At 37.4% G+C, this 14,971-nt stretch overlaps 1 protein-coding gene across 1 annotated transcript in view; it reads left to right on the top strand.

Annotated features, from left to right (window-relative positions):
- Positions 1-5,757, top strand: part of LOC118836918 (collagen alpha-1(XXVIII) chain-like) — a 38,196-nt gene extending 32,439 nt beyond the window's left edge. Inside the window, exons 6-7 of the mRNA XM_036744019.1 lie at positions 690-780; positions 5,558-5,757. Coding sequence (XP_036599914.1) covers positions 690-780; positions 5,558-5,757 — 291 coding nt within the window. The remainder of the gene's footprint in view (positions 1-689; positions 781-5,557) is intronic.
- The last annotated feature ends 9,214 nt before the right edge of the window (positions 5,758-14,971 follow it).

The following is a 14,971-nucleotide window of genomic DNA, read 5'->3' on the forward strand; positions in this document are numbered from 1 at the left end:
TCACCTTGTCTAATATTCTTATTATATAGTTGAGGTATCTAAATCTCAAGCTGTGCAGTGACTTGCCCAACATCACACAAGTACTAAGAAGCAAAATTTTATACTAGATCCCCTGACTCCAAATCTAGTACTCGTTCTACTGTTGGCTCTCATAATAATCCATACATCCCTTGGGACTTAAATTCTAATTCCACAAGGCTGATATTTAGCTTCCTATATCAGGACCTAGAGATAAACTCTAATTAGATTACATGCGCAGATTTGTGTGTCCTGCTACTCACTCTGATTTAGCCAATTATGGATGAGTACTTAGGGCTTCTAGAATTTAGTTATGCCAAATATGGATGCCAGATATCTAAAAAGTGAAAAATAAACTCATGTTTTGTTTATGAGACACAAAATATCAGGCTGTTTCTGAATGTCAGAATGATTGCCAGAATATTTAAGCTTCATTTGAATACTTATTTCCGTGTACATATAGTCTTCCTGAAGCTCAGTGTGTTAAATATAGTGAAGATTTGATAAATATGTGTTAATTGATTAAAGGACCATGATCATATCATGAATGGTTCCACAATGAAAGGCTCAAAAGATAGCAGAAAGTTGGAAGGAGAGGAGGAGGTTCCCAGAGTTCCAACCAAGAATCAATCTAACCATAATCCTTTATGGACTGCATTTTTTTTTTACAGAACAAAGAATCACTGGTATTACTATATGAAGACTATGAAGAAAAACATAAGAAAGTAAAACAGCTACCTATATCTTCAGTGAATCTGCAAGGTATTAGACAGTTGATCATGAATTCATTCAATTTGATAAGCATTTATTAAGCACCTACTAGGTGCAAGGGACTGTGATGGGTGCTGGGGACATAAAAGTAAAATTAAACATTCCCTACACTCTTGGTATTTACATGCTACTGAGAGAGACATCTGAGCTGTGCTTGAGGGAAGGTAAGTATTCTAAAAGGTGAAAATAAGGTGGCAGAGTGCACAGTTATGGGAAGGGAAGAAGGAAGGGAATTAATCATCTGTGTAAAGTCCTTGAGGCAAGAAATATATATGGGAAACAATCTGGAGGTCAGTTTGATGGGAATGATGATGAGTACATGAAAGGGGTGACAGGAAATATAACTGAAAAGGGTCATAGGAGAAATTGTGGAGGACTTTAAATATTAGGCAGAAGAGTCTATACTTTGTAATATGGGCACTAGGGAGCCTTTTAGAGGTTTTTAAGTAGCACATGGATATGGTCAGATCTGTGTTTTAGGAATATAAATTTAGCAGCTATACGAAGGATGGAGTGGAAAGAAGAGGGACTGGTAGCGAAGAGTCTAACTAGGAGATTATTAACAATTGCCCTGATTAAACATTATGAGGCTCTCTACTAGAGTAATGGTAGTAAGAGTGGAGAGATAGGGGAGGATGTGAGGAAGTTTGTAGAGAAAGACTCGACAAGACAAGGAAAGTTATTGGACATTAGAGGTGAGGAAAAAGGAAGAATCAAGGAACCAGTTTCCAAACCTGGGTCACAAGAAGGATGATGAGTTTCTCAAAAGTAATAAGAAAGTCTGAGAAGGGATAAGTTAGGAAAAGGGAGAGAAAATGAGTTCTGTTTTGAACGTGTTGAATTTGAGATGCCTTCCATGAAATCCAGGTGGAAATGTTAAGCAGATAATTGGCAATATAGAACTAGAGTCTGGGAAAGAGACTGGGACTAAATATATAGATGTAGTAGTCATCAACATAAAGATGATAATTGGATTCATGAGAAGTGATGAGTACATAGGGAGAAAGTGTAGAAAAAGAAGAGAGTAGTCCAGGAATAGTCCTGCCATAGGGGAGGCAGGAAGAAAATGAAGAACTAGCAAAGATTATAAAGGATGGTCAGAGGAATACAGGAGAAAAGAGAGAGAGAGAGAGAGAGAGAGAGAGAGAGACTAGTAATACAGAATCCAAGGAAAAAGAGAGTACCCAAGAGGAAAGAATGGTACATAGTATCAAAAATTTTAGAGAGCTAAAGAATAAGGATTGAGAAAAAGCTAGTGAATTTCATAGTTAGGTCATTGGTAACCATGTATGTAATCAGATTACATTAAATATTAGTTTAATGTAACCATTAAAAGTTTGCAAATATTAAAGTGTTATAAGTGTCAGCTATTATTGTTATTATCTAGATCACTTTTTTGATGCAGTTAAGATAGAAATGATCCTGTGGCAAGTCCCGATCCTGCTATTATTGTTTCTTATTCAGTGTTCTAGGTACTGTTGTATAGTTGGCTAATATTGCTGCTTTTTGTAATCGAATAAAAGTATTAGAGGTGTAAGTTCATCTTCTGTAGCTCACTGAAAGCATCCTCAGAAGAGCTCCAGTAGGAGGCAAGACAATAGGGATGATGTGTATCTCATTCTGTTCCCACAAGATTTGGATCTTCTCATACAGATGTCTATACTTTGAAAGTTTTTCATTCCATGTAGCTTGGAGATAGTAAATATTTGAGATGGTGACACCTATTGATGATATTGTTCTTAAGTTTTCATGAATCAGTGCTATGTCTAGATGATTGTGGGCAATGGCTTGTTCTATGATAATGGTCTTGTTCTAGTGTTGGTTGAGTTTTCCAGGACATTTTGAAGTCACATTTATGCTATGGGGATTTGTGGTCTGTTGGTCTATGAAAGAAAGCAAATGTATAATTATAGTCTCCAGGTCAATCTTGCTAGGTATTCCATAACTCCATAGATATTTCCAGTCTACAATCATGTTTGAATCTCTATCACTTCCCTGCATTTCCAGCAGAAGAGAGATTGGTATTCCTCACTTATCCTCATGTATCTAACCTTCTTTTGGTACCAGTACCAAAGAGTGCTATTTTCACTTTGCTGTCTGCTGTGTCAAACTAATTGTCTTGATGTTTTCAAGCAGGGGCAGTCTACAATCTTATGCTGTCCTATCTAGTTCTTAAATTCATATGACTGATCACAGTCACTGTGGTGCTAAACCAATCCATGGTATTGCCAGAACCTTATTTATCAGCATGTCAGGGTTCCTTCCAGGCCTTCACAGATGCTATAATAACTTTAGGACATACGAAGGTCCTGCTGGATATTACCCTGGCTGCCATTCTCATACTTGGCCTTTGTTCCATTTCCCCCATTACATAGATGATGGGCTGGGTTTTGAGGGACTATTATTATTTTATTATATGAGATATATACATATACATATCTCTTATAGACAACTTTACATATGTCTTCCACAAAGGGACTATTAATGTATTAATGAATGAAGGGGACTTTTTTTAATGATGTGACAAGAGAATTTATTTTTCTGAGTTGATGTTACCAAGTTTCACAATAGACATGTATTTAATCTTCCATTAATAATTCTAAGAAATACACATAAAGTTACTAGGTAACTTAAAGTGTGCTTATTATAAGCCATTACTGTTAAAATTTCTCAGGCTAAGATTTCAGTTGGAGGGCTGGTTTTGGGCCCATGCAAAAAAAAAAAGACCTAAACAGTTTGATCTGGTGCTGGCAGGGTGTGGTCCATTTTCCCCAGACAGAAACCTTTGAGTTCAATGAAGGGGATTTTTGACAAACTCTGTCTACCTTCTAATAACCAGACTAGCTAAGGTCAGAGAGACCAGCCACCAAGTTGTCTGCAGGGTGATGAATTTCTTGGCCAAAAAAAAACTCTTCACCTGCTCTTGGCATCAGTGAATGTAGTGGCTGTACAAACAAATGCCCAGAGTCAGGAAATGGATTGTTTTGTGTGAGGAACAAAGAAGCTAGTGTCTCTGTATCTCAGAGTAAATTGAGGGGATTAAGATGCAAGGCGTCTGGAAAGGTAGGCAGGAGTCAAGTTGTGAAAGGCTTTAAAAGCCAGAGAATTTTATACTGGATCCTGCAGGTGAGGAAGAGACACTGCATTTTATTGAGTAGGGTAGGTAGCATAGTCAGACCTATGCTTTAGGAGGATGGCTTTGGCAGCTGAGTGGAAGATGTATGGGAGAGAGGAGTCTTGAGACAAGGAGGTCAACCAACAGGCTATTGCAGTAATACAGGTGTGAAGTGATGGATGCACCAGGATGATGGCAACGTTAGAAGAGAGAAGAAAGTCTCTATGAGAGATGTTGTGAAGGTAGAATGGACAGGACTTAGCTATAGATTGGATATGGGGCATGAGAGAGTAAGGAATTGAGGAAAACACTTTGTCAGGCATACCCACCTCCTACCAGGAAGTTGATGGACTCAGGGAGCAGACTGAAATGAATATATAGAGATATATATATGCATGGATATGGATATGAATATATACAAATACATGTATGTCTGTATGTGTGTGTATATATGTATGTATGTTTATATATATGCATATATATATATGTATATGCATTTTTATCTCCAATGAGGAAATTTGTTTTCCTTGAGTATGCATGTTTATTACAAGGGTTTTGTTTTTCTTTTTCAACTGGGAGGGGGAAGAAAGTGAGAGGAAGTGGTGAATTTTTGTTAGATGAAAATTTTTAATTTAAATATAAAACTCTAAAAATAAATAAAGTGAAGGTATTGCACTAAAAAAATCAATGTAATGATCAACCACGATTCCAGAGGGCTGATGATGAAGGATGATACTTACCTCTTGAAGATACAAAATGAGACGTGCATTTTTGGACATAGCCAATGAAGGAATCTGTTTTGCTTAACTGTGAATATTTGTTTAAAGGGCTGTGTTTTTGTTTTCTTTTCAATTTGGGGGGTAGGGAAGAGGAAAAAAAAATAAATGCTTCTTAATTGGGGGGAAAGGATTTTTTGGGTTTGGGGTTTTTTAGGGATTGTTGGCAGCCTTGGGAAATGATCCTTAAATTACTTAATGCAAATTAAGACAGTCTTCACATACCACCTTCCACCCACTAAAATAACAAAAATAGAAAAAAAATTATGAAATTGAATGTTAATGCTCCAAGGAAAGTCATTCTTAATGCATTTTTGGTCGGACTGCAGACTTGTGCCAACATTTTCAAAAATAATATGGCAATGTGTAAGCATAAATTGAGCATAACTTTTGACTAAATAATTCCATTTTAAGATTTTATCCTAAAAAAATGAAAAAAAGAACTTGTACGAAAAAAAGGACATTTGCCTTATTTATAATAGCAAACAACAACAACCGGAAAAAAATTAAACACCCAACAATTGGAGAATGGTACATTAATGTCATGGGAATTTTTAATTTTGTCCAGAGCTGTGATTTTATTGGTGCAGGAAACCCAGTGAGAAAGTTCCCTCCACCAATGTGGATCATCTCCTACTGAAAACAAAACCAAACATGGGAGAAATCCAGAAAGTGAACATAGAACAAATGCATTTTTATTTACTTCTACTATGTAAAATGCTAAGGATTTCTGTAGGATTTTATACCTTATATATTTGATTGTTTCATTCTGTTCATAAGCATTAAATATATAACAAAAATGTCTTTAATGCTATGCGATTATTAACAGGTCAATTCCCCATTCCCTTTTTTGTTTTTTTGTTTCTTTTTGTTTTAGAAAATACATGGAATCCCCAATGTCAGTTAAACTTAGATCAAGGATCCTGCCGTGTATATGTTATAAAATGGTACTATGATAAGAAAGCAAATGCTTGTGCTCAATTTTGGTATGGTGGCTGTAATGGAAATGCAAATCGCTTTAACAGTGAAGATGAATGTATAAAGACCTGTGTATTTTTCCATGGAGGTACAGTGTGATAATATAAGTAGTTACATGTTTATGTAACCTATAATAATGATGACTGACTACTCAATTGCAAAATGAGAGAATGATACAAAATAAATAAAATTCTCATTGAAATCACAACTGAATGTTTCTTCAGAAATGATAGCAAATTAAGGTTACTTCTTTCCATTTGCCACATTCTGGAACCTCTATTGAAAACCCTCTTTTACTCTCCCATCATTGCACAGGGAAAGAAAAGGCTTATATAGCCCTGTGTTGGTATGGCCAGCAAGTATTTGCATGGAATGAAGAGAATTTTTTCACTTATATTCAAATATGCTTCCAGCCTTGAAAAATGACACCAAACTACTGGAACAAATGTCTGGTGCTCTGGGCTAATCTGTCCTTTATTCAGTATGATAAAAAAAATTAGGGAGGAGTAACTGGATTGGGTTAGGTTGGGAGAGGGGTAGTAGGAATACTGGTATGAAGAGTATAGGAAGAACCCCTAGGTTATACGTGTGTTTGTGTGTGTACTCATATCAGAACCTAAAAGTTTCTTTTTATTTTTCAGAAAGCTAAAGTATTGAAGTAGATTGTCCAGTTCTGTAATAGAAGAAAAAAAAGATGTTTTAATTCAAAGAACAAAGTATTATACACATTCGACTTTCTGTTAAATTGCTTGTTGAATGATTTTAAATAATACTTTTTATTTATTTCATATTGCTTCATAACAATTTTTTTACATTTTAATCCATTTAACAATAAATATCACTCAGAGACTCATGACATTTGTTGAGTGAATATTTTGTCTTCTTTTGTATAAGTGAAAGAACAGGACAAATGCCTGTTATAGTTCAATTATACACACACATGCATATATATGTGTGTATATTTTTTTTCTTCAAAGGCTTTGTTTTGTACCTACTGACTAGACACAAAGTTAATGGCTATAATAAAGTTACTTTTAAATGGATTCCAATTTTACTTCGATCTAATTGAGAATTTTTATGCAACTGATTTATGTTTTATCAGTTCCGGCTATGTTCACATAAGGAAATTAAGATAAAAAAAATTTTACTCAATTCTCACTGCATTAAACCATAGAATATTATTATTTTATGTTATTAAAATCTTGTACACTTGCCATTTATATTGAACTAATAAAAATAAGTTAGGATTTATTGACTATCTGCTAATGTCTGAGCATGCCTGTTTAATTGTAGTTTTAATTAAAAAGAGAAATTAGGTCACAATTCACATTTCCATAGGGGTACTAGTGTTTAGAGTGTTTTCCTCATTTAACCATTAGGTGGCATTGCTAACCCCTAGTCTGATCTTATTCACTGAAAGACTGGGTCCTCTGGCACTTATACATACTACCTGCTCTAGAGGGGAGCATTGTGGAAGTGGCAGCCTTTCTGTGGTTCTCAGAAAATGGACTACATTTTGTCACCCAAATCTACCTTTCTCCATGTGGTCATGCTCATCTCTGTAACCTAGCATCAGTCAGATAGCTATGAACTCCAAGCTATAGGAAAACCCTGTTCTTTTCCAATCTACTGCTTTTACTGAGCCCTAGTCACAAGATCTTAGCGTAATGGAGTCAGCCACCCATTCAAACAGACAGACTGCATTCATTTTTTCCTTTTTGCCCAATAAAAAGTTTGGTTAAAATAAAATAAAAAACCAATAAAAGGGATAAGACAATACATAATAGAACATCTGCATGACTACTCACAGCTTCTTCTAATCCTAGAGGCAACTAGGTAGTACCCTGATAAAATGATAGACCTGGAGTCAGGAAGACCTGAGTTCAAAGGGAGTTTCATTTTCTTCCCAGCAGGGTGACTCTGGGCATCAATTAACCTCTGTCTGCCTCAGTTGCCTCATCCCTCAAATGGGGATAATAATAGCACAACCTCCCAGGGTTATTGTGAGAATAAAAATAAAACCTTCAAAGCACCATAAAAAATATCAGTTATTTTAGACCCAGGTGGCACTTGATCAGCGCATGTGGCACACTCTGATCCTCAGAGTTTAAGGACATTGTCCAAGTTGTCTAGATTCCACCACCTACACTAGAACAGCAGATGTCTTGAATGTGAGGATCTGTAAAAACCTTTCTAATTTAGAAATTAGCGAACCTGAGTGAGTGAGTGAGACAGAGTGCTACAGTGGAGTCAGAAAGCCTGGATCCAAAACCTTACTCTGCTACTTATTAATTACATCAACTTAGGAAAGTCACAACCTCTTCTGAGGACTTCTGAGATCCCATCTGGCTCTAAATCTGTAATCCTATGATCCCATGTTGCCCACAGTATTCTGGGCTTAACAACTGATTTTTCCGCCCCTCCATTCATGCCAGTCTGAAGATGGTGCTTTTCTATTTGTTGTGGTATCACTAGAAGTGACTTTCAAATACTTCCTGTTATAGCATCTTTGCTGTTTGGTGCAGGAGAATGGATTCAGGTGGGCTAAAGCAGACCCTGCTACCATTCTGCCCTCTTTTCTCTGAACTTGAGTGTGAGAATTTTTTACCTTAAATTCAAGTTTCTGATAGCCAAGAAAGGTATCCTTTGCCTCTCAGTCTCTTCCAGTGAACACCAGAGACAAGAGGGGCCGAAAGAAAGGGAAAGAGAAACTAATCCCACAACCCTGTGAGATATTTAATGCAAGCATTATTATCCCCATTTATAGATGAGGAAAATAAGGCTCAGAGAAGTCAAGCCTTTGGTGTTCCAGCTAGTAAATGTAAGACCTAGGCTTTGTACCCAGGTGTACTGATGCCAAATTCAGTGTTTTTTCCACACTAAACCACACTGCCTAAAAAAAAAAGATTATAAAAACTGTTACATTCTTTGGCTCTTCTCTATTATTATTAGTGTTATATTGGTGCCTGTCTGTGGTTTATTCCATCAGGAATTTCAGTGATACAGACTAATAACTCATTTATAATCTTAAAGTTCTGCCTAACTTTGACTTTTCTCTCTTTTTTTTAAATCATGTCAGTCAGAGAGGTGAGAAGGAAAGAAAATAAATGCTTGTCCACTGAAAATAAAACAATTTTTTAAAAGTCGTTTGAAGGCACTGAGACATTAAACGATTTGCCCATGGTCACATAGCTTGTATATGTCAGATGAAGGATTAGAAAATCTCCCTGACTTCAAGGCTGGCCCCACTATCTACTATGCAGTGTATGAACAGTTCTCAAACTTATGGGTCTCAAGACTACTTTAAACTCTTAAAAATTGTTGACGTCTCCAAAGATTTTTTATTTACATAAGTTACATTTATCAATATTTTGTTGTTTTTGTTGTTCAGCTGTATCCAACTCTTCATGACTTCATTTGGGATTTTCTTGGCAAAGTTACTGGAGTGATTTGCCATTTCCTTCTTCAGCTCATTTTACAGATGCGGAAACTGAGGCAAACAGTGTCAAGTGATTTGCCCAGGATCACATAGCTAGTGTCAGAGGTCATGTTTGAACTCAGGAAGATGTCTTCCTGACTCCAAGACTGGTGCTCCTACCAATATGTACCATATTAGAAAATAAAACTGATACATTTAAAAATATTTATTAATTCACTTGGAATAATTCCATTAAATGTTAATATAAATAATATATTTATGAAAAGACTATATTTTCTAAACAAAAATTTAGAGAAAATGACATTGTTTTACATATTTTTGCAATTCTCGTTAACTTAATAGAAAGACAGCTGGATTCTCATATTTGCTTTTGAATTCAGTCTGTTGCAATATGTTGTTTTGGTTGAAGAAAATCTGGCCTCACAGAGATAAGTAGTTGGCAAAGGGAGGTATATTTTAATGGGAAAATAACATCTTAGTATTATTATAAAAATACTTTAGACATCACAGAACCCCTGAAAGAGTCTCAGGGACCACCAGGAATAAGAAGACCACAATTTGAGAACCACTGCTGCTTCTGTCTTCTGCATTAATGAAGAATAAAATCAGATTGTTTATATCTTTTGATTTTTAGTGAGAGTCAGTGACTAATACCTCATTGCATTTCTTCACCTAAAAAAGAAATTTCATCTCAATGGAAATAATAACAACTTCTATTTATGTAGAACTTTAAGTTATGAAAAAACACTTTATTAACAAGAACCCTTCAAAGAAAATAAGTGCAACTTGTATTAATCCCAATTTACTGATGAAAGTACTAAGGCTCAGAGAGATTAAAAGACTTCTCCATAGTCACACAGCTATCAAATGTCAGAGCTGGGGTAAAAACCCGGGTCTCCTGATTCCAAAAATACGGTGAGATCTCCTTCAAACCCTATCCCCCTTCCAAGGAGCATTTTCCTTTAGGCAAGCATATTTCAAAATGGGAGACATAAAGGTAAGATATATCTCAGTTCTCACTATATTGTCTAAGTATGAAAGCAGTAATTTAGCATTATCTGCGTTTCCTAAGAAAGTATTTTCCCCCAGCCTCTCACACAACACGTTTGAACATGCCAGTTTAATAGAAAAAAACCAAGATCTAATTCCTTTAGGGAATGCTCTCTCCTTTGTTTTCTCCCTATTTGTAAGCTTTTCTTTGCTATGTGGAATTTCCATTTTTCCCCCAATGGGAACTTCAACAGATATGAGATCTCTAAGATGTGCCAAATCAGAGAATAGGTTTCCAGGGTATTGCTTAGATCCTCTAGAGATTTCAGGAAGGATATAGGCAAGAATCTCAAAGGATAAGTAGGAACTGGGATGCAATCTTCACCACTGGAGGAATAATAAAGATGGTAGTAGAAGTAATGGTAATAATAATAATGCTAATAGCTAGCATTTAAAACTCTCAAAGTACTTTGTATATGTTCTCTCATTTCATCTTCACAGCATTCTTCTTGTAGTTGATTATCTCCAATTTAACCTGTATATATCTTGTTTGTACATAGTTATTTGCATGTTATCTCTTCCATTAGATCCTGAGCTCCTGGAGGACAGGGTCTGTCTTTTGCCCTTCTTTGTATCTCCAGTGTTTAGCACAATGCTTAGCACGTAGTAAATGCTTAATAAATGTTTATTGGAGAATTCCACTTGTGAGAGCCAGGATGGCAAAGTAAGAAGTAAGCTGCTCTCATCCTCCCTTATTGACCTCTGAAAGCCCAGATAATATCACCTCAGGAAACACCCTGGAACAGCTGAGCCAGCAGAAAGACAGGGCAGTAGTCTTATAGCACAAGAAGCTTGGGGGATTAACAGGAAAGGCCTGTCTCACTCCGGAGGAGGGGGAGCAGTAGAGGATGGGAGGCATCCCAGCAAGCCAGTGGCAAGTCCCACTTCAGCGAACCAGGGGGAGATCCTGAGGCCCAGGGTGTTGGAATAGGCAAGTGCCAACACCAGGACACCTCCCCCACCCTGCCCAGTGCCTCAGCGCAGGCAACGGAACTGGTAGACACCAGCTCAGAAAACCGTCATGTGTGCCAGCATTCTCCTGCAGCCAAATTTCCTGGTGCTTCAGCACAACTCCAGCAGGCTCAGCTCGAGGTTGGCAGACATCCTCCAGCAGCCAAACATTCAAGTGCAAGGCCCAAGTGAGCAGAAGCCAAACATTTGAGTGCAAGGCCCAGGTGAACAGGTGTCTCCCAGGGGCTAGAGTCCCCCCCCCCCACCCTAAGAGCTCCAATGTTGCTGAACCCAGATGAGCAACAGGGGAGCAGCCAGACCCCAACAGCTTCCAGCTGCCAGCACCTGAGGCCCCCAGCACACAAAGCCAGTGACCAGGTCCCAGGTTCCTAGCACAAGAAGCTGGGTTAGTGCCCGCTGCACTCCAGAAGGACAGCTCAATTCTAAAAGGCAGGAATTAGGCAAACACCATAAGCAAAAAGCAGAAATGGACAATGATCATAGATTCTTATTATGGGGACAGGGAAGATCAAGGCAAAATTCAGAAGAGAACAACATTGTCAATATACCCACATCCAAAACCTCAAAGGGGAATATTAACTGGTCTCAAGACCAAAAAGCCTTCTTGAAAGAGCTCAAGAAGCATTTTAAAAGAAGAGATAGAAGAAAAATTGGGAAAAAGAAATAAGAGGTTGAATGATAAATCATTAGAGAAGATCCTTCATATTACAGTGTAAGCCCAGCATGTATGTGTCAAGCTCCCTGCCCCCTTTCCCAAAGCTTTGGACTCTCCTGCTTGGAGACTGACAGGCCTGAACAAAGAACAGGAAACTCTTAAGACAAGGGATAGGAAATAACTCCTCTCCCACTGGAGATACTTTAACCTGGCCAGTTCTTAGGAATGAGGCAGGAGGAGAGTGGCTCCCCTCTCTGGTGGGAAAAACTTTCTTTGTTCGGGGTCCTGTAGAAGTCACCACATGGGACAGTCACATTGGAACCTCACCCACAGAAAAGATGCTTTGCCTGGGACTGAGTTCAGACAAACCAAGGTGGCTGTAAAAAATGGGGTTCTCCAGCTTAGAAAAAGCCTTGGGAACATGCTGAACATGAAGTGTATGTTGTATGTTGTGTGTGTGTCCTTTGTCATCGTCGCTGCGTTTGTACAAAAGAGAGGCATTCCCCAGCTTGGAGAAACCTTGAGTGGTGGTGTTCCTCTGAACAGGTGTTGCCTCTGTGTGTCTGTGTCTCTGTCTTTGTCACTGCATTAACTGTGTAGTAGGAATTGTTAAATAACGTCGTTGTGGGGTTAATAGAGTATTTCCCCTGTCTTTCAATAAAAAAACTTTGTCTTGTTGGTAGTGTGCCTTATTTCCAGCATGAAGCCGAATCCGAACCTAACCTAGCTTAATCGAACAGAGGTATGCAAGAAAGAGTCAATAGCTTGGAAAAGGCAGGACAAAAACTGACTTTAGAAATCAAGTCCTTAAAAAGTAGAATTGGTCAAATGGAAAAGGAGGCACAAAAACTCACTAAAGAGAAGAACTCCTTAAAAAGTAAAATGGGCCAATACCACTTCTAGGGCTGTATCCCAAAGAGATCATACAAATGGGAAAATGACCCACATGTACAAATTTTATAGCAGCTCTTTTTGTGGTGGCAAAAAACTGGAAATTAAGGGGATGCCCATCAATTGGGGAATGGCTGAACAACTTGTGGTATATAAATGTAATGGAATACTATTGTGCTATAAGAAATGATGAACAGGCAGACTTCAGAAAAATCTGGAAAGACTTATATGAACTAATGCTGAGTGAAGTGAGCAGAACCAGGAGGACATGATACATAGTAACAGTCATAACGCGCAATGACTGATTTTGATAGACTCATCCTTTCTCAAGGATCTAAAACAATTCCAAAGGACTCATGATGGAAAATGCCATCCACATCCAGAAAAAGAACCATGGAGTTGGAATGCAGAGTGAAGTAGACTATTTTATTTGTTTTTGTTTTCTTTCCCATGGTTTCTCTTATTCATTATAAGTCTTCTATGCAACATGACTAATGTGAAAATGTGTTTAATAGGAATGTATGTATAGAGCCCATATCAGATTGCATGCCATCTTGGGGACGGAGGGGGAGGGAGGGGGAGAAAATTTAAAACTTATGGAAGTAAATGTTGAAAACTAAAAATAAATAAATTAATTTTGAAAACTTTCTTTAAAAAGTAAAATGGGCCAAATGGAAAAGGAGATACAAAATCTAATAGAAGAAAACAATTTGTTAAAAATTAGAATTGGGCACGTGGAAGCTAATGACTCTATGAGGCATCAAGAATCTATCAAACAGAAACAAAAGAATGAAAAAATAGAAGAAAATGTAAAATACCTCATTGGTAAAACAACCGACCTGGAAAATAGATCCAGACAATTTAAAAATTATTAGTCTACCTGAAAACCATGATGAAAAAAAGAACCTGGACAGCATCTTTCAGGAAATCATCAAAGAAAATTGTCCTGAGGTCCTAGAACCAGAAGGTAAAATAGTCATTGAAAGAATCCACCAATCACCTCCTGAAAGAGATTCCAAATTGAAAATGCCGAGGAATATTGTAGCCAAATTCCAAAATTACCAGGTCAAAGAGAAAACACTGCAAGCAACCAGAAAAAAAACCAATTTAAATATCATGAAGTCACAGTCAGGATTATGCAGGACCTTGCAGGTTCTACATTAAAAGACTGGCTGGTATGGAATATGATATTCCATAAGGCAAAGGAGCTTGGATTACAACCAAGGATCAACTACCCAGCAAAATTGAGCATAAAGTTTCAGGGGAGGAGATGGATATTCAATGAAATCGGGGACTTCCAAATATTCCTGAAGAAAAGACCAGAGCTCAACAGAAAATTTGATCTTCAAATATAAGACTCAAGAGAGGTATAAAAGGGTAAACAGGAAAGAAAACAAGAACAACATGTTATTAATAAGGGCAAACTGTTTACATCCTTACAAGGGAAGATGACACTTGTAACTCTTGAGAACTGTATTGTTATTACACCATTTAAAAGAGGTATATATAAACAGAGGATGTGGGTATAACATGACTTTGATGTGATGATAAAAAAATCTAAGTGGTGAAAAGGGATTGTACTGGGAGAAGAGGAAAGGAGGAGGCAGACTACGGTAAATTACATCACATGAAAAGGCACAAAAACCCTATTACAGTAGAGGGAAAGAAAGGAGGGAGATGAGCATTATTTGAACCTTACTCTCATCAGATTTGGTTGAAAGAGGAAATAACATAGTCAGTTACATATAGAAATCTAACTTACCCTATAGGAAGTAGAAGGGAAAAGGAGAAAGAAAAGGGAGAGGGGCTGATAGAAGGGAGGGCAAACTGAGGGAGGTGGTGGTCAAAAGCAAAATTCTAGTGAGGAGGGAAAGGGGACAATGAGAAAGAAAAGCATAAATGGGGGGAAATATGATAGAAAGATGAAACGATAATCCTACAACATGTTGTTTACAGGAAACACATTTGAGGCAGAGGGATACAAACAGAGAAAAGGTAAAAAGCTAGAGCAGAATATATTATACTTCAGATGAAGTAAAAAAAAAAACAAGGGTAGCAATCCTGATCTCAGACAAAGCAAAATCAAAAATAGGTCTAATTAAAAGAGATAAGGAAGGAAACTACACTCTGCTAAAAGGCATCATAGATAAAATTGTGCATACCCTTTGACCCAGCAATATCACTTCTAGGTCTATATCCCAAAGACATCATGAAAACAGGAAAAGGACACACATGTACAAAAGTGTTTATAGCAGCTCTTTCTGTGGTGGCAAAGAATTGGAAATTGAGGGGATATCCATCAACTG

This window comes from Trichosurus vulpecula, chromosome 2 (assembly GCF_011100635.1).
Source record: "Trichosurus vulpecula isolate mTriVul1 chromosome 2, mTriVul1.pri, whole genome shotgun sequence".
NCBI lineage: Eukaryota > Metazoa > Chordata > Mammalia > Diprotodontia > Phalangeridae > Trichosurus > Trichosurus vulpecula.